The sequence below is a fragment of the Prenolepis imparis genome, unplaced genomic scaffold (genome assembly GCF_030444845.1).
Source record: "Prenolepis imparis isolate NDT839.2.m4 unplaced genomic scaffold, iyPreImpa1.0 SCAF_4, whole genome shotgun sequence".
NCBI classification, from domain to species: Eukaryota; Metazoa; Arthropoda; class Insecta; order Hymenoptera; family Formicidae; genus Prenolepis; species Prenolepis imparis.
The window spans coordinates 15,967,673-15,991,241 of record NW_028141162.1 but is presented as its reverse complement, the minus strand read 5'-3'; the positions used below and the strand labels follow the sequence as shown (position 1 = coordinate 15,991,241).

The following is a 23,569-nucleotide window of genomic DNA, read 5'->3' as shown; positions in this document are numbered from 1 at the left end:
CTCACAATCTCTCGCTCTCTCTTCTCTCTCACTCCTCTTCGGCCCCAAATATATACATTTATCTTGTTTCAAGTGCAGAAGTTGCAAGAGTGCAAGCAAAACAAATAAACATGAAAAAGTCGATCTGCATATATACGTACATACATAATAAAATCTAATATAATTTAATAAAACATATTTAAAATAAACATGTTATTGACATCGTTTATATCTTTGGCTGGTAATACAGTTTAGAAGTAGTATAGTATCTTTTATGTTCGTAAATAAGCCTCAATTAAAACCTCGCAATATACTACCCTAATGCATACTTCTTCGCAAGATATATTCTCCGTGTCATATCTCTCGCCTGAGTTATAAGAAGAACATATTGTATGAGGAAGTGTGCATTAGGGAAGTATATCTTGCGAAGAGGTTTTAATTCAAGCATATTTACGGGTATTAAAAGATATAAGTGTATAGTGTAGTCTGATTGTGTGAATCATGATATACTATATACTACTTACGAAAGAAAATTTATGACTTCCAATAAAAGTAACAAAAAATATTTACACACAAATATATAAATACCATGATGAATGGCAATAAAAATATTTTTTCAATATTCGACAATCTTCTTTCAAAGGACTAAAGGAACTTAACTGAATAGAACAAGATTTCTGAATAAGATTTCTATTTTATATTTGTGTACATGTGTGTTAATTACTTATTAAATTTACTTATTAAATTTTATGCAAAATTCTTATTTCTGTAAAAAAAAAATATCCTTTTGTATAGAAAACCAGATATCACTCTTAAAAATGTAGTATAACAATTTATATTCTATCGTTACAAACTATACAAGTGCTGTATCGATTCATTTATCGAAATGTAGAGAATAAAAAGCAATAAAAACTTATGACTTCAATAATCGATAAAAAGTAACGCAGAGCAATAGTTTATGTTCCTTGACTTTCTTATTCAGAAATTGAATCAATTCTGGTAAACCGCGCCCGATTCCACAGCGAAATTCCACAGAGTTTGATCCTTGAGACGCAAACATTTTCAACATCTGATGGATCTTATGTATTGGCATTCTCTCCGAAGCGTCTCTTCAACAATTCCAAGTGACGTATCTTCCGTTCGATATCATAGTTGAATTGCGACAACAATCTGTCCACCAGCAATGTGCGATACTCATTGACAAATAAATCCTGACTGCTGTACACCTTCACCAAGGTAGAGATTATGTCAGACACCTTGCTGCATTGTTTTAGCTGAAAATACAAATTCTATATTTAATACTGACGCTATAAAATATTAAAGCCAGCCAGTACAACACACAGCTGCTTTCAAAACGTGACTAATGAAATTTCGCGGTTTACCGGAATTAATGTTGACAGGATCCGGTATTCACCTTTTCCAATCCTCAGTCTCGCTGATCGTCCAACTGTTGTTTAGTTGCACGTCCTTTACCAATTCGTCGGCCAATTTGCTCGTCGAATCTTCGAGTAGACAGTTAACGACAGAACGTACGATGTCCTCTCTGCTTTCCAAATAACTCCTGAAGAAATAAACGTATTCGACAAATCAATAAATGTAACAAACGGACATATAAGAATCTACATGCAATAAGCTGTAGAGATCTCACTTGATAGGTTCCATTACAGCTTCCAGAAGAACTCCCGTTAGATCGAGATACTTGACAATTTTTATTTTATCTTTTTATAGCGGCGATCTATAACCGGGGTGTTCACGCCGGGATCTAAAAGTCTCGTTTTAATCGCTTTCTGAAAATTCCTAACATCTTTCCATTGAGCCGTTCCTTCCAGGCAAATTCAGATCATTCACCGCAAGTTGTGACTCGAGATATTCTGGAAAAAAGTATAGCATGCAAATACATGTTTTTATGAATTAAATATACATATAAATATAAATTATATGACATTTGTACCTATTATAATGTTGAATAGATGATCGATCCTTATCTTGGTGTATGTTCCATATAAAAAATAGAGATAATTTCTACTTAAATTTATTTATGGCACTACACAGATTTTATCACTAAGTGCAACAGTTTTCAAAAAACCACCAAAATAGATTTTTATCCGCTAACTCATGACAACAGTTTTGAACCACTGTAAAAAATAAAACATTACATCATAGATATTACTATCATTATTATAATTATTATTATAAATTATATGAGATTAATAAAAAGAGAGAGATAAAAACGTTCACATACGTTTTCTAATGAAATCTATTATGACTTGTCAAATGTTATGTCGCATGTTTTTTTAATCAGATGATTCTTGATACGAATATAAATTAATGATGTGTGATTGCAATTTCCTACGAGTCTCTCCAATAATTTCAGCTCAACTAGTTTTCTATTAATTGATATATCTGATTTAAGACATATATTTCTGTATATAATTCAGAAATAGTATATATCGCTAGTGGTAAATATAAATTGGTAGACTTAAATTCGACGTAACTAATTCTGTATATATCTCATAAATTCGACGTAACTATTTCTGTATATATCTCATAAGTATTAGATAAATCACAAAGTGATTATATTAAGATAAATATTTACCCTGAGAAGAGTTGTCTGAATTGCAGAATACATTAAAGGCAATTTTATAGATCTGGTCTATAGAACATTCGTGACACAATAGTAATTGTTTCAACAATGTAGCTCTGACAATGAGCTTGAATTGTGCCTCCATATTTTTTTGGTGCTTTATGGATCCGTAGCCGCATCCTTGTTCTTCTTATATATTCCAACATTTTTAGAACAGGTAGAAACTCCGTAAACATAATGTACAGATCATCCATAGCATGCTTGAACAATTCCCTGTTGGCTGTCCTCTGTATTCTCGAATTTTTCCCAGAACGCTGATGCCACATGCCAATAGATGTATTGTTCTATAATTCTATATGATGAATAATAATGTTCTCGACGAATTGTGACAGCTTTAAAACTCTCTCATCTTCGGCAAGATTCGCAAACTCTTCCTCAGTGCCTTCTTCTTCAGTCTGCGAAAGAGAAAATAATAAATTTTCAAAATAAAAAAATAGTCATCAAGTATTTGATCAAAACAATTGCCTAAATCCAGTCAAAAGAAAAGCGAAAATTGTTAATATATAATATTAATTACATGCAGCAGCTTCCTGGAAAAGCGCGTTCTATGCGGACAAAATTAATAAATTGCAATTAAAAATCCCAAACTTAGAAGAAAGAAATGTTTTTGTTGATGCATAAAAGTAAAATTATATACTGATAAATATAAATATGCACATTTTATTTTTAATTTACGAATTTATCACATAAAATTTTGCATTACTATAAGGTTCCACTGATCTCTTTGTAAAACATATTCTTCTAACTCAGATACATAAAACAGAACATAAACATAAATGTACATACATATTCATATATATGCATAAACATAAATGTACATACATATTCATATATATGCATAAACATAAATGTACATACATATTCATATATATGCATAATCATAAATGTACATACATATTCATATATATGCATAAACATAAATGTACATACATATTCATATATATGCATAATCATAAATGTACATACATATTCATATATATGCATAATCATAAATGTACATACATATTCATATATATGCATAATCATAAATGTACATACATATTCATATATATGCATAATCATAAATGTACATACATATTCATATATATGCATAAACATAAATGTACATACATATTCATATATATGCATAAACATAAATGTACATACATATTCATATATATGCATAAACATAAATGTACATACATATTCATATATATGCATAAACATAAATGTACATACATATTCATATATATGCATAAACATAAATGTACATACATATTCATATATATGCATAAACATAAATGTACATACATATTCATATATATGCATAAACATAAATGTACATACATATTCATATATATGCATAATCATAAATGTACATACATATTCATATATATGCATAATCATAAATGTACATACATATTCATATATATGCATAATCATAAATGTACATACATATTCATATATATGCATAATCATAAATGTACATACATATTCATATATATGCATAATCATAAATGTACATACATATTCATATATATGCATAATCATAAATGTACATACATATTCATATATATGCATAATCATAAATGTACATACATATTCATATATATGCATAAACATAAATGTACATACATATTCATATATATGCATAATCATAAATGTACATACATATTCATATATATGCATAAACATAAATGTACATACATATTCATATATATGCATAAACATAAATGTACATACATATTCATATATATGCATAAACATAAATGTACATACATATTCATATATATGCATAAACATAAATGTACATACATATTCATATATATGCATAAACATAAATGTACATACATATTCATATATATGCATAAACATAAATGTACATACATATTCATATATATGCATAAACATAAATGTACATACATATTCATATATATGCATAAACATAAATGTACATACATATTCATATATATGCATAAACATAAATGTACATACATATTCATATATATGCATAAACATAAATGTACATACATATTCATATATATGCATAAACATAAATGTACATACATATTCATATATATGCATAATCATAAATGTACATACATATTCATATATATGCATAATCATAAATGTACATACATATTCATATATATGCATAATCATAAATGTACATACATATTCATATATATGCATAATCATAAATGTACATACATATTCATATATATGCATAATCATAAATGTACATACATATTCATATATATGCATAATCATAAATGTACATACATATTCATATATATGCATAATCATAAATGTACATACATATTCATATATATGCATAATCATAAATGTACATACATATTCATATATATGCATAATCATAAATGTACATACATATTCATATATATGCATAATCATAAATGTACATACATATTCATATATATGCATAATCATAAATGTACATACATATTCATATATATGCATAAACATAAATGTACATACATATTCATATATATGCATAAACATAAATGTACATACATATTCATATATATGCATAATCATAAATGTACATACATATTCATATATATGCATAATCATAAATGTACATACATATTCATATATATGCATAATCATAAATGTACATACATATTCATATATATGCATAATCATAAATGTACATACATATTCATATATATGCATAAACATAAATGTACATACATATTCATATATATGCATAAACATAAATGTACATACATATTCATATATATGCATAAACATAAATGTACATACATATTCATATATATGCATAATCATAAATGTACATACATATTCATATATATGCATAATCATAAATGTACATACATATTCATATATATGCATAATCATAAATGTACATACATATTCATATATATGCATAAACATAAATGTACATACATATTCATATATATGCATAAACATAAATGTACATACATATTCATATATATGCATAATCATAAATGTACATACATATTCATATATATGCATAATCATAAATGTACATACATATTCATATATATGCATAATCATAAATGTACATACATATTCATATATATGCATAATCATAAATGTACATACATATTCATATATATGCATAATCATAAATGTACATACATATTCATATATATGCAAAAACATAAATGTACATACATATTCATATATATGCATAAACATAAATGTACATACATATTCATATATATGCATAAACATAAATGTACATACATATTCATATATATGCATAAACATAAATGTACATACATATTCATATATATGCATAAACATAAATGTACATACATATTCATATATATGCATAAACATAAATGTACATACATATTCATATATATGCATAAACATAAATGTACATACATATTCATATATATGCATAAACATAAATGTACATACATATTCATATATATGCATAAACATAAATGTACATACATATTCATATATATGCATAAACATAAATGTACATACATATTCATATATATGCATAAACATAAATGTACATACATATTCATATATATGCATAAACATAAATGTACATACATATTCATATATATGCATAAACATAAATGTACATACATATTCATATATATGCATAAACATAAATGTACATACATATTCATATATATGCATAAACATAAATGTACATACATATTCATATATATGCATAAACATAAATGTACATACATATTCATATATATGCATAAACATAAATGTACATACATATTCATATATATGCATAAACATAAATGTACATACATATTCATATATATGCATAATCATAAATGTACATACATATTCATATATATGCATAATCATAAATGTACATACATATTCATATATATGCATAATCATAAATGTACATACATATTCATATATATGCATAATCATAAATGTACATACATATTCATATATATGCATAAACATAAATGTACATACATATTCATATATATGCATAAACATAAATGTACATACATATTCATATATATGCATAAACATAAATGTACATACATATTCATATATATGCATAATCATAAATGTACATACATATTCATATATATGCATAATCATAAATGTACATACATATTCATATATATGCATAATCATAAATGTACATACATATTCATATATATGCATAATCATAAATGTACATACATATTCATATATATGCATAATCATAAATGTACATACATATTCATATATATGCATAATCATAAATGTACATACATATTCATATATATGCATAAACATAAATGTACATACATATTCATATATATGCATAAACATAAATGTACATACATATTCATATATATGCATAATCATAAATGTACATACATATTCATATATATGCATAATCATAAATGTACATACATATTCATATATATGCATAATCATAAATGTACATACATATTCATATATATGCATAAACATAAATGTACATACATATTCATATATATGCATAAACATAAATGTACATACATATTCATATATATGCATAAACATAAATGTACATACATATTCACATATATGCATAAACATAAATGTACATACATATTCACATATATGCATAAACATAAATGTACATACATATTCACATATATGCATAAACATAAATGTACATACATATTCACATATATGCATAAACATAAATGTACATACATATTCACATATATGCATAAACATAAATGTACATACATATTCACATATATGCATAAACATAAATGTACATACATATTCACATATATGCATAAACATAAATGTACATACATATTCATATATATGCATAAACATAAATGTACATACATATTCATATATATGCATAAACATAAATGTACATACATATTCACATATATGCATAAACATAAATGTACATACATATTCACATATATGCATAAACATAAATGTACATACATATTCACATATATGCATAAACATAAATGTACATACATATTCACATATATGCATAAACATAAATGTACATACATATTCACATATATGCATAAACATAAATGTACATACATATTCACATATATGCATAAACATAAATGTACATACATATTCACATATATGCATAAACATAAATGTACATACATATTCACATATATGCATAAACATAAATGTACATACATATTCACATATATGCATAAACATAAATGTACATACATATTCACATATATGCATAAACATAAATGTACATACATATTCACATATATGCATAAACATAAATGTACATACATATTCACATATATGCATAAACATAAATGTACATACATATTCACATATATGCATAAACATAAATGTACATACATATTCACATATATGCATAAACATAAATGTACATACATATTCACATATATGCATAAACATAAATGTACATACATATTCACATATATGCATAAACATAAATGTACATACATATTCACATATATGCATAAACATAAATGTACATACATATTCACATATATGCATAAACATAAATGTACATACATATTCACATATATGCATAAACATAAATGTACATACATATTCATATATATGCATAAACATAAATGTACATACATATTCATATATATGCAAAAACATAAATGTACATACATATTCATATATATGCATAATCATAAATGTACATACATATTCATATATATGCATAATCATAAATGTACATACATATTCATATATATGCATAATCATAAATGTACATACATATTCATATATATGCATAATCATAAATGTACATACATATTCATATATATGCATAATCATAAATGTACATACATATTCATATATATGCATAATCATAAATGTACATACATATTCATATATATGCATAATCATAAATGTACATACATATTCATATATATGCATAATCATAAATGTACATACATATTCATATATATGCATAAACATAAATGTACATACATATTCATATATATGCATAAACATAAATGTACATACATATTCATATATATGCATAAACATAAATGTACATACATATTCATATATATGCATAAACATAAATGTACATACATATTCATATATATGCATAAACATAAATGTACATACATATTCATATATATGCATAAACATAAATGTACATACATATTCATATATATGCATAAACATAAATGTACATACATATTCATATATATGCATAAACATAAATGTACATACATATTCATATATATGCATAAACATAAATGTACATACATATTCATATATATGCATAAACATAAATGTACATACATATTCATATATATGCATAAACATAAATGTACATACATATTCATATATATGCATAAACATAAATGTACATACATATTCATATATATGCATAAACATAATTGTACATACATATTCATATATATGCATAAACATAATTGTACATACATATTCATATATATGCATAAACATAATTGTACATACATATTCATATATATGCATAAACATAATTGTACATACATATTCATATATATGCATAATCATAATTGTACATACATATTCATATATATGCATAATCATAAATGTACATACATATTCATATATATGCATAATCATAAATGTACATACATATTCATATATATGCATAAACATAAATGTACATACATATTCATATATATGCATAAACATAAATGTACATACATATTCATATATATGCATAAACATAAATGTACATACATATTCATATATATGCATAAACATAAATGTACATACATATTCATATATATGCATAAACATAAATGTACATACATATTCATATATATGCATAAACATAAATGTACATACATATTCATATATATGCATAATCATAAATGTACATACATATTCATATATATGCATAAACATAAATGTACATACATATTCATATATATGCATAATCATAAATGTACATACATATTCATATATATGCATAATCATAAATGTACATACATATTCATATATATGCATAATCATAAATGTACATACATATTCATATATATGCATAAACATAAATGTACATACATATTCATATATATGCATAAACATAAATGTACATACATATTCATATATATGCATAATCATAAATGTACATACATATTCATATATATGCATAAACATAAATGTACATACATATTCATATATATGCATAATCATAAATGTACATACATATTCATATATATGCATAAACATAAATGTACATACATATTCATATATATGCATAAACATAAATGTACATACATATTCATATATATGCATAATCATAAATGTACATACATATTCATATATATGCATAAACATAATTGTACATACATATTCATATATATGCATAATCATAAATGTACATACATATTCATATATATGCATAAACATAATTGTACATACATATTCATATATATGCATAATCATAAATGTACATACATATTCATATATATGCATAATCATAAATGTACATACATATTCATATATATGCATAAACATAAATGTACATACATATTCATATATATGCATAAACATAAATGTACATACATATTCATATATATGCATAAACATAAATGTACATACATATTCATATATATGCATAATCATAAATGTACATACATATTCATATATATGCATAATCATAAATGTACATACATATTCATATATATGCATAAACATAAATGTACATACATATTCATATATATGCATAATCATAAATGTACATACATATTCATATATATGCATAAACATAAATGTACATACATATTCCAGATGCGTACTACCTTTGAATATGGAAAATTCATAATAGTATGAATAACCCTGGGCTCTAAATCTAATAACACAGCTCGTGGTATGTAATGCTCATCATCTGCTTGATAAAAAAAGACATCCTTTCTATCCGTTCCCTCTATTGCATAATCTTCCAAGATTCCTTCTGGGCTGATTCCATGCTCTGTGCATAATCTCTTCCAAAACTCAAATCCAACTATAAATAAAATGTATAAAAATATATAAATTTTATTCTAAGAAAGAAAATATATAGGTTTTATTACAAATTATAATAAAAGAGAAATTTTAAGTTTGTAAAATTGAGGCATAATGTAAAAAAAAAGACGATAAAGATATTCGTTATTTTCATATTTGCAAGTGTTTGGAAATATCGTAGCATTTGTATCAAAAAATTATAAAACGTATGAAAAGGATTTATATTATATGAGACAAAATAACATGTAATACTTCGATTGCCACATTGGCCAAGCTGCAAAGTTATCACCTCGCTTGGCATTTTAACGTTCTAACAATTCAAATATAAATCACTTTATTTCAAATATAAATCACTTTATTTTCTTGATGAAAAAACCACACACAACTGTACAGGCTGCTTTCAGCAGAAGAAATGGCTCAGTGAGTGCTTTATGTTATGCTTTCAGCGGTTTACTGTTTCTACTGATCATTGTTGTTTTTTTCTTTTGACCTTTTAAAGTAAATGCTTTCAATCTCTACAGACTATCTCGCACTTTTATTACTAGAATATTACAAAACACGCGTTACATTTGTTTCTTTATGGTATTATTTAAATAAATTGCAATTAAAAATCCCAAACTTAAAAGAAATGTTTTTGTCAATGCATAAAAGTAAAATTATATACTGATAAATATAAATATTTTATTTTTAAGTTACGAATTTATCACATAAAATTTTGCATTACTATAAAGTTCCACTGATCTCTTTGTAAAACTTTTATTCTTCTAACTCAGAAATAAATTTTCAAGCATATTAAAAGATACATTACTGCGTTTGCACTATTCACATTTTTTCGCAAAATCTTCTAATAACTTTAATGTGTATTTTCGAAGATATCTAAAAGTGCACATTATTGCTTGTGTAAAGTGCATTACTTACTTCTTCGCGAAATATATTTTCCGAATAATTCAGACGAACTTTTGAGAGTATGAAAAGACGCGTATTACTGCACGTCAACAGCATTATCTGTAAATTAATAGAATATATGAAAATTAATTATATCTAAATATAAATATCTTAATAAATTTCCAAAATTTGAAAATAGTATATAATAATAATCTTAATAAAATTGTATATAATACAAAAAAAACTTAATAAATATTTCCAAAGAAATGAAAATTAATTTTATATCTAAATATTATATATCTAAATAAATTTCCAAGTTTTCATATAAATATTAAAAATACATTTTTAAAATACTTATCTTTATATTATATAATTGATACTGTGCTATATAAATTGTTTTACTTTCTATTCTTTTTTTTACATAAATAATACTTTGTAGAAAAATTTTACATAATACTTCAAACAGAGATATACTTGTTTGAAAAATGAATACTTACGCATAAAATGAATGCTTAAATAACTTTCATCATAAGGATCTTCTGGATCTCCTAAAGATCATTTTTGAATATGAACATTATGGGTTCCAATAATACTGAACAACTCAAGTTGAAACAAGCTCAAAGATACTATTAGCATTCATCGCCCACCTGTCGCATAAGTTTCGGTACAGTTTTATATATAAATTTGTATATAAGGGAGAAAAAAATATATATAACTCTTTTTATAAGAAAAGTGAAAAGAAAGATACCTGTATTCTTCTCTGTTTGTTGTTTTGGCTTTTTAACAATAAATGTTTTCTCCTACACACATTTAAATCCACATGACAGAAATATATCTTTATTTGAGAGATCCAAAAGCAACTCATCCTCCAATTTGTTAATGGGATTTGCACAATTTGTATGGAAACAGATTTTTGTAAAAGCCAAAAAAATGTCTGCGTGACATCTGCACTGCCATAATTCATATGTACTTGTGTATCCTTGGGAGAAATTGCGTCTTCCATATATGATATCTTCTGCGTTTCAACACCTATCATAAATCCAAACATGCAATCAAACAGTGCATTCACATGATCTTATCAATAATATAAAAATAATAGAAATTATATTTTAATTTTCAAATTATTTGTTAAAATATAACAATTGATTAACAGAATTGTAAAGTGCTTGTGATACCTGCAGCAGAGACTCTTCCATTGCTTGCATCAATTCCTTCGTTTATAAAAAAACAATGTTGATAACAAAATCCTGTCCCCATATCACACTTGTTTATATTTATTAATATTACGACTAATAGCAGAAAACATTTGTACTTTATTATACTTTGCAAATATCTCCTTGCCACTGCATGTAATGAAGATACATAGAGCCAGAATGAATAACAATGTTTGTGCTTGGATTTGCTGAAAAAAAAAAACATTTATTATTATGTATATTTGAGAATAAACAAATATAAAACAATATATGAAATATATCGAAAAATTTACTAATATTTATCTCCCTGTAAATATATATATTTTTAATGAAGGTATAATTACTTTTGCATCCTGATAAATCGCCATTTTCTCGCAATATAATATTATAATAATAATTGATAACACTTTGAGTATTTTATTTTTCTTCTTTTATTATATCAATTTTCTTTTAAAATGCAGTATTTTCTTTCTTTTTCTTTTTTTCTCCTTATTTCGGCATTTTATTACAATTTTCGTGTAAAAGCTGTCATCGATATTTCACATCATGACTAAATATTTTAATAATTGTTAATAACAACGTTCATAGTAATACATATTGTATTTTTTATTATTATGAATTTTTAATTTACGAGTATCATCAATTTGTAAAAATTATTTAGCATTATTTAATAAATTTAATTTAATTTAAAACAATAGGTTATGTATCCCATATGTGCCACGTGTCTCTTAAGACGTTCGAAAAATCGTCCGAGTTAATAGGAATACATGTTATGCAAAGAGGTTGTTCAAAGTAACGTCGGTAATGAAGGTTGGTAAATTATCGACGTTATTATCGATAAATTACCAACCTCTATTACCGACGTTACTTCGATCAACCTCTTTGCATAACATGTATTCCTATTAACTCAGACGATTTTTCGGACCTGAAAAGACACATATTGCTACACTATACCTCTTCGCAAAATATGTTCCCCTATTAACTCAGACGATTTTTCGAGCGCAATAAGACATATATTATTGCTCGTTAACTATTTATCTCTTTGCAAAATATAATCTATTAATTTAGATGAATTATCGAAGATATTAAAAGACTCGTATTATTGCACGTTAATTGCATTAATAATTATCTGTAAATTAATAACAAAAATATATGAAATCTGATTTTTCTCGCAGATTCTGCCACTAAATAAGCGCAAGAATCCTGTGATTATAAATTAAATAAATAAATAAAAAACGCTAATCGACAAGCCATTAAAAGAAAAATAGAATTAGTAATAAATTAGTAGAATTAATGATGTTTTATTATTATTAAATGTATATTTTTCTGTTTTCTGTACAATTTATTGTAATCACGGTCTTGCATAAATAAAAATTAATTAAATTATATATTACAATAAAAAAATATAAATAATAAAAATAAATAATAGATATATATTTATATTATAAATAAAATATAAAATACATTATTATATTATTTTTTACGTATTATTAATCAATAATAATTTTAATAAATCGTGTATTAGATTTCTCGCGCATGCGCGTGGAATTTATATTACATATTCATATATATATTGAATTTTAGAAAATATATTTATTAAATATAAAATATTTATTTCGAGTAATATTTAATAAATAAAATATTTATTTCAGATAACAATATATTTTCTAATATAAGATAATCAGAAATATCAGAACAATGGAATTATAAAAAATTAGTCACTCGCATTATATTTTCTAAAATTCTAGAATAATAATCTTAGAAAAAGATATTTAATTTTGAAAATAAGCATTAGAAATATTTTTCTTCTAATATAATATTTTATATTTAATAATATAATTTAATAATATAATATTTTATATAATATTATATATAATATAATATAATTTTATATTTTTATGATCACACTTATATTTTGTATTTCTTAAGATATTTTATGTATCTGTTTTGCTTGGATTCCAACTAAGATAATCGAGTTGAGTTGCAGCTTGATACTCCTTCACTAAATTGTGCGATACTCATTGACAAATAAATCCTGACTGCTGTACACCTTCACCAGGGTAGAGATTATGTCAGACACCTTGCTGCGTTGTTTTAGCTGAAAATACAAATTCTATATTTAATACTGACGCTATACAATACTGAAGCCAGCCAGTACAACACACAGCTGCTGTTATAACGCGACTAATGAAATTTCGCGGTTTATGAATATATATAAAAAATTTATTAACGTTATATATTGCTATACAGAAAATTTTGCTTATCATATAATTCTGCTTATTAGTAATTAGTAACTAAATTATATATTGATAAATTAATAGCAACAATTGTTGACATATATAGTAATAAATTAATAATATATTATAATTTAATGAATTAATATTAAAATATAATGAATTTTCAAGTTATATATAATTACAACGCAATTTATTATTGTGATGTGTTATTACAAAAGAAATGCACACTAATGAGATCACCATTATGTGATGCACAATAATGAATAATATTACACGCTATGAATCTGGCTGTACTTTAAAGATATTAATTGTTTCTCTATGCTGCTAATAAGCTTCCAATCTACATCTTGATAAAAGAGAGTATCAAAGTCTTGATGGCTCATCATTGCTTTCAATGTCTTTTTTGCATCGTTTCTATAAAAGAACAAACAGTTCACATTTATATTTCTGCATTGTCTGCTAAGTTAGATTTCATTTCGTTTCTCCAATTTTATATTTTAATTTATTTATAATTATTGATAGAAATAAATTAAAACTTTAAAAGAGTATTTTAATGTAAGATAAGATAATAAAAGTAAATATAATGTTAAAGATAATAATATTAGATAATAAAAGATTTGAAATGTATTTTTCTATATTACAATACTTGCGAAATAAGCATCTCAAATAAATATTTATTTGTAAAAAAAGACTTTGTTTTATAAAAAGAGCTCTCATACATATAGAAAATGTAAAAATTTACAGTTACAAAATTCTTATAAATATGATGATATATTCTTTATTTGATTAGATACCTTGTTTCATTATTACCATCGAGAAGAAATTTGGCACACATTGTAAATATTTTTCGACGACAATCCTTAAGATTTGGATTTGACAGTAAACATTCCACTCCAATAATGTTAATAATATTATAAAGCAATCGACTTACAGTCGCTCTTATTAATGGATTCTTGTGGCTGCATATGAAAAATACAAAAATTTCAAAAATTTCATATAGCTTACAATTCAATAGCATGATTAATCAACAATTCTGTGTAATAGGCATAGAACAATAAATATAATATAATATAAGTATAAATATAATATAAATATACATTTAAACAGACACGTCTATGGTTAATGGCAAAATAAATTCGTTTATTTACCTGGCACCATGTTCACTGGTTAATATCCGGATACAAATTGCAGGAGACAAGTGTGTCACCATAGAATCCAAGGCACGTTGAGCATCGTTTCGAATTCTTTTGTTTGTGTGCGTACTTTTTAAAAGTAACATAGATACAAGTTCATCAAACTCAGGTCTTTGCGTACACTGGACTGTCTTATATAACTCCATCGTCACCTGACAGACAGTCCTAACGACATGAGGTCTTGTATTTCTCAGTAAACTGTAATATAAAGATATCAAATTAGAATAAAATAAAATAATAAAAATAATAATAAAAATAATAAATAAAATAATAAAATAATATAATAAAATATAAAATAATAAAATAACATAATAAAAAGAAAATAATTGCGAAATATATTGAAATATAATGAAATATAGTGAAAATTTTCGAAACCTGCACAAACTTCGATATATGCGAGGCATACTAGAGTCCAGCAATTCCGGTTGGATCCTTGAAATGTGCACGAGCTTTATTAGAGCCGGTATAGTGCTCTGCCATTGATCCTGTTTTAAGCTTTGTAGCGCATGTTTTAGGGTTTCTTGTGGATTCGCAAATTCCTCCGGTATCCTTATACAATCATCCTCCAGGAGAGTTGCGTAATCCCCATAATTGGTCATAGAATTAGGATCCTTTGTATGTTTGCTACATTGTAAAAAGAAAAAAATAGATTTATATTTAAATATATAACATAAAAATAATTCAAAATTTTCTATTTTTTCTATTTTTATTTATAAAAATATCTTTCTTATTTAAATATTATTTATTTAAATTGTTATAGAGTATGCATTAGTAAATTAGAGGAAAATTCTAGTTGCCTAGTTGCAAAATGCATTTAAAAATTAAATGTTCGCGTAAAAATACCTATCGGATAATCGTGGATCTCCCGAGGGCCCCGAATACGCCGTTTCGACAAATCGTGTTCTCATAACTTGCGTTGAATTTGTATTCTCACGTTGAATAGATACAGAAGCCATTTCCATTGCGCACGTTGTTGACTTACCTTTTTTTTCGAGATATATTTTTATCGCAAAATAAAATACAAACGCGTCAAAGATTCTCTCTATAATCGTCTAAATGTCCCTACCTGCACCTTTACACATAGGACATGTAATAAATTTCTTGCATTCCGTGTGAGCCATCTTATTGCAAATTTATATCAGAATAAGACAATATATATATAAAGGATTATATTATTTTGCAAGAAAATTCGCGATTACTTCAATACTGCAGGAATTTGTCTGCTTTATTATCTTTATCTTTAAGTGTCCATTTTAAACATACAAGCATCGCTTGCATAACTTTCCATAAAAGCATCCTGCTTCAGCATTTAGATAAGTTCAAGCAGATGCGCGATATTAACATTTATAAAGTGTTCTATAATTGTTGAACAAACGTTTATTAATATTCATTATTCATATGCAACAATTTTAACGAATATTGCTACTTTAACATTCTTTTCAATCAGATAAATTAATAAAAATAAATTATAAGACTACTGTATTGTATTATTTACAAGAGATGGTGGATCGAATATGTGATTATTAGACGTTGACAAAAAAAGACATTTGCAAGTTCTTCAAAAAAATTTTTTTACACAATATGTAAATATATACATATATTATTTTCCTCTCTCTCTCTTTATATATACATATATTAATTATAGCGTCATCTACAATTAAAAAGCTATAAAGTATGCTGTAAAGTAGCTGTAAAAGCTGTAAAGTAACACAGTCGTATATTTATCTTAACGGATACAATAAATTGGTCCTTTTAGTCGACAAAACTTACTTCGTTTTGCAGAGAATGCACTTTTTGTCAGCTAGTCACAATTTTCTAATCAACCCATCTTGATCCGATTCGATGACACATGTATCGCGTATCATCATCTATAGTGTGCTATATAATACACTTATCAGTCGAGTTCCCTTAAATGTCGATTGGGAAAATTGACGTGTTTTTTTACTCTGTTTTTTTAGTTTAAGTTTTACACTTCTCTTTCGTAAATGAAAGAATGTCATCGTTGCTATCGAACGTTACTCAGAAAAAAAATTGGCTCACTCAGTCTGTGTATCACGACGGCGGTTTCTCTAGCGAAATATTATGATCCAAATGATCGCAGTGTATGGGACACTGATAGTACGATACTGCACTGGCGTGACCAGATCTCCCTGACGTCATAGGCATACCTTGGGTCCACTGGTCCTGAGTCGGATCGTAAATTTCTACTATATTTAAAAACGTCGCGCCGTCATATCCTCCTGAAAAGAAGAGAATAGGAGTTCGTAATTCTATATAAAAAAAATGAATATTATGAATATAAAAAATAAAAATGAATATAATAATGATTATATAATATAAATATATATATATAACATAATATATATAAATGAATATTATAAAAATTCTTCTTTCAAAATCAAAGATCAACGAAGTCGTACGCTTACCCATTGCGTATAATTTGCCGTCGAGGACGGTGACGCTTAGCGCACTGCGAGCGATACTAACGCTGCTCACATTTTCCCAGACGTCGTGTTCCGTGTCGTATCTCTCCACCGAATTCAATTGCGATTTCCCGTCGTATCCGCCTATAACATATATGTATTGACCCAGACTGGCAACTCCGGCCCCAGAGCGACTGTACTTCATAGGCGGCACCATCGTCCATTCATCGTTCTCAGGATGATAACACTCGACCGAGCTGAGACGATCCTTACCGTCGAAGCCGCCAATCGCGTATAGCAATCTGCAACAAGACCGATATATCATATCTATCATATTATGTTAAGTAGCCTCAATATCTTAGGTAAGATTTCCTTTAATTAATGCAGAAATAGAGATAAAAATTAAAACACGTATACTATCTCTAATTGAGAGCAATACTGAATATTAATAATATAATCTCATTAATATAATAATTCATTAATTAATAATATAATTCGTTAATTAATAATATAATTCGTTAATTAATAATATAATTCGTTAATTAATAATATAATTTATTAATTAATAATATAATTCGTTAATTAATAATATAATAATTCATTAATTAATAATATAATAATTCATTAATTAATAATCTCATTAATTAATAATATAATCTCATTATTAGAATTAATATGATTTACTTTAACAGCTGCATATATTTAAATGTATTCTCTACTATTTTGATGCAGCTCAACTTTTCTTTCAACTCGATGATTAATAATATATAATACCTATTTACTACTGCTGCTCCTACGCCTAATCTCTTGATGTGCATAGGTTTGACTCTGGTCCACGTGTCTTGATCTGGATCGTAACATTCGACGCTATTGTGATACTCGGCACCCGCGCTGCCTCCTACAGCATACAATAAACCATCCATCACGGCGACTCCGACTCTATTCCTAGGTACCGACATCGGACTGCAAGTTCGCCATTGATCCATTATCGGGTTGTACCTGTCAACCCAGTCGCTGTCGTACCTGAAAATAAAATCACATGATTTTCTTCGTATTATATCTCAAAGTTATATCTCCAGCTTCAGCATTCGCAGAAATGATAAATTGCGTAAAGCAATCTGCTGATCACAATCTTTCAAATTGCTTGATAACTACATTTTATATATAACTCTAGACTCTAGACTGTCAGACAACACATACATAATTGGCATCGAAATGCTAACCTGCTTCCTGGTGAATTATGTCTGCCGCCGACCGCGTAGAACATTCCCTTGAGGAAGGCGCCGCCTAAACCGGATCTGGGTACGCTCAGCTTGGCGTGTTGCGTCCACGTCCTGTCGTCGGCGTTGTAGCCTTCCAGTACGTCGAGCGAGTGCTTAAAGAAACCGCCAGCGATGTATATCACCCGCCGTGTATTTGGCGTACGCTCCTTGACAATCGGCTTCTTGTGTAGCGTCAAGTCTTTGAAGATCTGCGCTAGGTACTCGCGACACGCCGGCACCTTTTTCAGCACGTCGCAGTTCTTCATCTGTTCCCGCAGAAAATTCGGCGTGAGATACTGGCAGCGTACCGCGTGCAAAATGTGCTCCATCTTGGGTCGCCTCGCCTCCTCGTTGTACTTGACCCACTTCAGCACGGCGTTGTAAACCTCCCTCTCCTCTTGCACGTTCAACTCGTCTTTCCTCACGAGCGACACCAGTTGTATGGCAGACAGTTGCAGAAATTCCTCCTCTTGGCATATCTGGTTGAAATGCTGGACGATGAACTGATTTGCCTTATGGTACAAATCGTGACAACCGTGCTGCTCGGCAAAGTTGGCGATTCCAATCGCGTTCGTGGGGTCCAGTTGCCTCTCCAAAAAAACACAGCACGCATCTATCACATTAGTGACCTGTATCGCAACAGTATTTAAACATTAAATCACAGATACACAGATGATTTTTTTTTCTGCTTTATCTACTCAGGTATAATTGACACAATGCATCTCTTTTTGCCATTTTAATTGTCCATTCACATACTTGGAACATGGTAGCTGCTGATAGCAGTGAACACACTGTAATCTCAGTGACTCTTATTTGACCGGTATACATAAAGTACATTAAACGAGCCATTGTCGTTGGGCAAACACCTTGGAGCTTCACTCTTGTCATCTCGCATTCTTTTAATCCTCCGGTAAACATTGCCTGGAATTTGACAATTGATTAATTTTCATTAATTCACCATCTTCATGTAATTTTCACTTAAATAATTTACATTAATGCGCAATAATCTTTTGTATGGCTAGTTGAACTCACCTTAAAATAGGGACTAGCGGCTGCTAAAATAACTTTATGCGCGTGGAACAGTTCGGAACCAACTTCAAGTATAACATCAGTCAGCATATGATGGCTGCGCATCATGAACATCATCTTCATAGCTTCCTTCAGATAATTCGCCATGCAAAATGTCATGTCCCCGAGGTCGCCCCTGTGCTTCTCCGTATTGAGCATACCCTCCCAATCCGTTTCTTCCCCTGATACGAGTGGCGTATTCGACGCATTGTTACTCTGAGATGGGAAACCACTTCGTGCCCCTTTCTTCTGTTGACAATCTCTCTTTCCATCCATTAAATCGAGCTGCAAAGCGAAACGCACCTTTATACAAACATTTACATATCTCGTGTCATTATACCAATAAACAATGACTATATACAATCGACACATATCTCTCACACAAAACACGTAATGTCATTATTATTCCACGTCATTATTATTACCAATAATGTCATTATTATTCCACGATAAAGCGCGAAGCGATGACATACTAGGAGATAATAAACATCGCTCACGTTTTCAGAACCGATCCAATCTAGGTGTATCTAAGTCTCGGAAGAGGAAAAAAAAAATAGAAAACTCGCGGAAGATACTTCGCACGTGATCGCAAGATGTTTTTGCCGGCGAGACTCGCGACATCATCATCATCATCGTCATTAGTCGTTATAGTCTTTGTCATCGTCGTCTCTCGGTGCAGAAAATTTCTCTCTCTCTCTCTCTCTCTCTCTCTTTTCTTTGCGCGCGCGCATAACATTACTTTTGACACTTACCCGGCTGGCCAGGATCGCGGGCGATCTACTGGCGTCGAGGAATCGTCGAGACAGGGAAACGGCTGCGGGACGGCACGATCATGTTTCGCGATCGATCTCGCCGAGAGTGATACACGATGACGATGACGCAGGCATCCTCCGACCCAACCATCCGACGCCGACTCTCTGCTCCGCCGATAGATGCGGCGTCACGCGGCATGTGCGCACTAATATATATGTATATATATATATATATATATATATATATATTATATGATTTGCATACGCACGTGTTTCGTCGACGTCGATCACGACTCGATACTCGATTGCTCAAGTCCCCGATCGGGTGTCTCAGACACGCGCGGGTGGGACTTGATTCTCTCTCGTCGCGACAAGAGATCGCTTCGTCACGATTTGCACTGTAGATACGCCGGTGTACCTTATTAGTCCGCACCTCCGATAGTGGTCGGCTAAACTGGCTGGTTAATAATCCACCGCATGTATGATATGGCCCTGACGGTGACTCGGTAATAAATAAACGAGGAAGAAATCGCGACGCAAAAGTATTATATCTCGAAAATCGTGGACACGTGTGTAAAAGAGCCCCCTCAAATTTTATTATTAATTTCGAGATATCAGCGTGTCGAATTATAATTATTTTGGAATCGTCGCGTTTATATATATGCATTTAGATTTAGATATATTTTTTAAAATTTCAGTGGGATGAATATGGAAAATCGATTCTCTCTCTCTCTATGACATTGAATTCCTGATGATCGATTCCGTAGAATGGATTATTATATCATATAAAACTGTGTAATTGCAAACGTGAAGCAAAATAATAATAATGTGCGATAGAAACGCATTTATTAATAAAAAATTCTCTCGAGATCTTTTATTCCGATCGAATAATATCTTTTGCTGAATCTAATAATCTTTGATTAATAAAAAAATTTATTTTAAATATAATAATAATAAATAAATCTTTAATATTTTAATTATTCCTGTAGAAGAGAATATATAGGAGAGCGTGAAGAGAAATGCAATCAAATTTATATTTTATTGGAAGAATATCCTATAAAAAATCTCCCCTTTTTATTTTTAAAATTTTTAGATCTGTATCTCATCGATCAGCACAGATCTACCTTTTTTTATAGCTGAATTTCTTAAACACTTCCTCATATTTCCATAAGATTTAAAATAAGAAAAATTGCTAAAAGAATAATTGTATACTGTTTTTCTTTGCTTTTTTAAAATTTAAACATCAGTGAATTTAGAGCAATATATTAGTATTATATTAATTAGTATTACATTGTCATATTCATATATTAGTGTTGCGTTATAAAATATTGATGGATGAGGCATATGGTGTTTATATATGGACGTCAAATAGACATAAATCACGTTCAAGGATGGACATACAATAATGTTTAAAATATAAATTTTCTCACCTTTAGGAGATTTTACATACGTAGGAGAGAATCTACAGATAGAGAGAATCTAACGCAGATACATCGTAAAATGCGCTAATTTGCGCCACGTGAAAAAAGTTGGCGAGAACGCGATCGATGGCAGAGAAAGGCGAGGGAAGAATTTCGCGTTCTTTTCGTCGTCAGGACCGACCGTGAAACAGCAATCGTGACCGTAGATGACTCGAATGACTTGCAAATTCCACGGCCCGTTCGCTTTGACGACGTGCGTAATCGAGCAAGCAATACTTGGAAGCGGACACGCGTATATATATAATACATATATATATTCGATCGTGTCAGCTGTTCCGCGTCCAAGAGATAGACATCAGATAGATGAATTAATCACTTAACAATCATGATAGTTTAAAGAGATGAACGATAAAATACACATACTTTTTTTGCTTGTCATAGAGGCTAAATTGAAATGTTAGATAAAAGAGATATATATACATATATATAAGAGCGAAATATTTGCTGATGTATCAAAGTGGAGCAGATATAATAATCATAAAATATTAACAAAGCG

General features: G+C 27.9%; 2 protein-coding genes and 1 pseudogene across 12 annotated transcripts; all 3 read right to left on the bottom strand.

Moving 5' to 3' along the window:
* Positions 1-66: 66 nt before the first annotated feature.
* LOC145934963 (anaphase-promoting complex subunit 2-like) lies at positions 67-13,758 on the bottom strand (annotated as a pseudogene). Its single transcript, XR_014425136.1, has 12 exons — positions 13,002-13,758; positions 12,640-12,866; positions 12,213-12,493; positions 11,962-12,111; positions 11,498-11,584; positions 10,378-10,580; positions 2,576-3,018; positions 2,222-2,382; positions 1,931-2,114; positions 1,628-1,850; positions 1,394-1,540; positions 67-1,253 (listed from the first exon to the last, which is right to left on the bottom strand). The product of XR_014425136.1 is annotated as an anaphase-promoting complex subunit 2-like (transcript).
* A 626-nt stretch (positions 13,759-14,384) lies between these two features.
* Positions 14,385-17,539, bottom strand: LOC145934861 (TOG array regulator of axonemal microtubules protein 2-like). 4 transcript variants are annotated; one of them, XM_083035677.1, is made up of 7 exons: positions 17,154-17,539; positions 16,931-17,069; positions 16,463-16,711; positions 16,043-16,285; positions 15,689-15,853; positions 15,189-15,308; positions 14,385-14,755 (listed from the first exon to the last, which is right to left on the bottom strand). In XM_083035677.1, exons 1-7 carry the CDS (start codon positions 17,206-17,208, stop codon positions 14,752-14,754), a joined length of 975 nt encoding a protein of 324 aa, XP_082891803.1. In that variant the 5' UTR covers positions 17,209-17,539; the 3' UTR covers positions 14,385-14,751. The 4 variants fall into 4 exon arrangements, with proteins under 4 accessions (XP_082891803.1, XP_082891801.1, XP_082891804.1 ...); XM_083035675.1 differs by having other exon boundaries at positions 15,168-15,308; positions 17,154-17,538; XM_083035678.1 differs by lacking the exon at positions 15,189-15,308 and having other exon boundaries at positions 17,154-17,535.
* Positions 17,540-17,669: 130 nt separating this feature from the next.
* Positions 17,670-23,280, bottom strand: Keap1 (kelch like ECH associated protein 1). 7 transcript variants are annotated; one of them, XM_083035670.1, is made up of 9 exons: positions 23,023-23,280; positions 21,862-22,084; positions 21,593-21,798; positions 20,805-21,125; positions 20,529-20,693; positions 19,734-20,401; positions 19,285-19,533; positions 18,514-18,812; positions 17,670-18,327 (listed from the first exon to the last, which is right to left on the bottom strand). In XM_083035670.1, the coding sequence occupies exons 4-9, from the start codon at positions 21,114-21,116 to the stop codon at positions 18,140-18,142; spliced, it is 1,881 nt and encodes a 626-aa protein (XP_082891796.1). In that variant the 5' UTR covers positions 21,117-21,125; positions 21,593-21,798; positions 21,862-22,084; positions 23,023-23,280; the 3' UTR covers positions 17,670-18,139. The 7 variants fall into 7 exon arrangements, with proteins under 7 accessions (XP_082891796.1, XP_082891797.1, XP_082891798.1 ...); XM_083035671.1 differs by having other exon boundaries at positions 21,862-22,050; XM_083035672.1 differs by lacking the exon at positions 23,023-23,280 and having other exon boundaries at positions 20,805-21,143; positions 21,862-22,471.
* Positions 23,281-23,569: the final 289 nt, after the last annotated feature.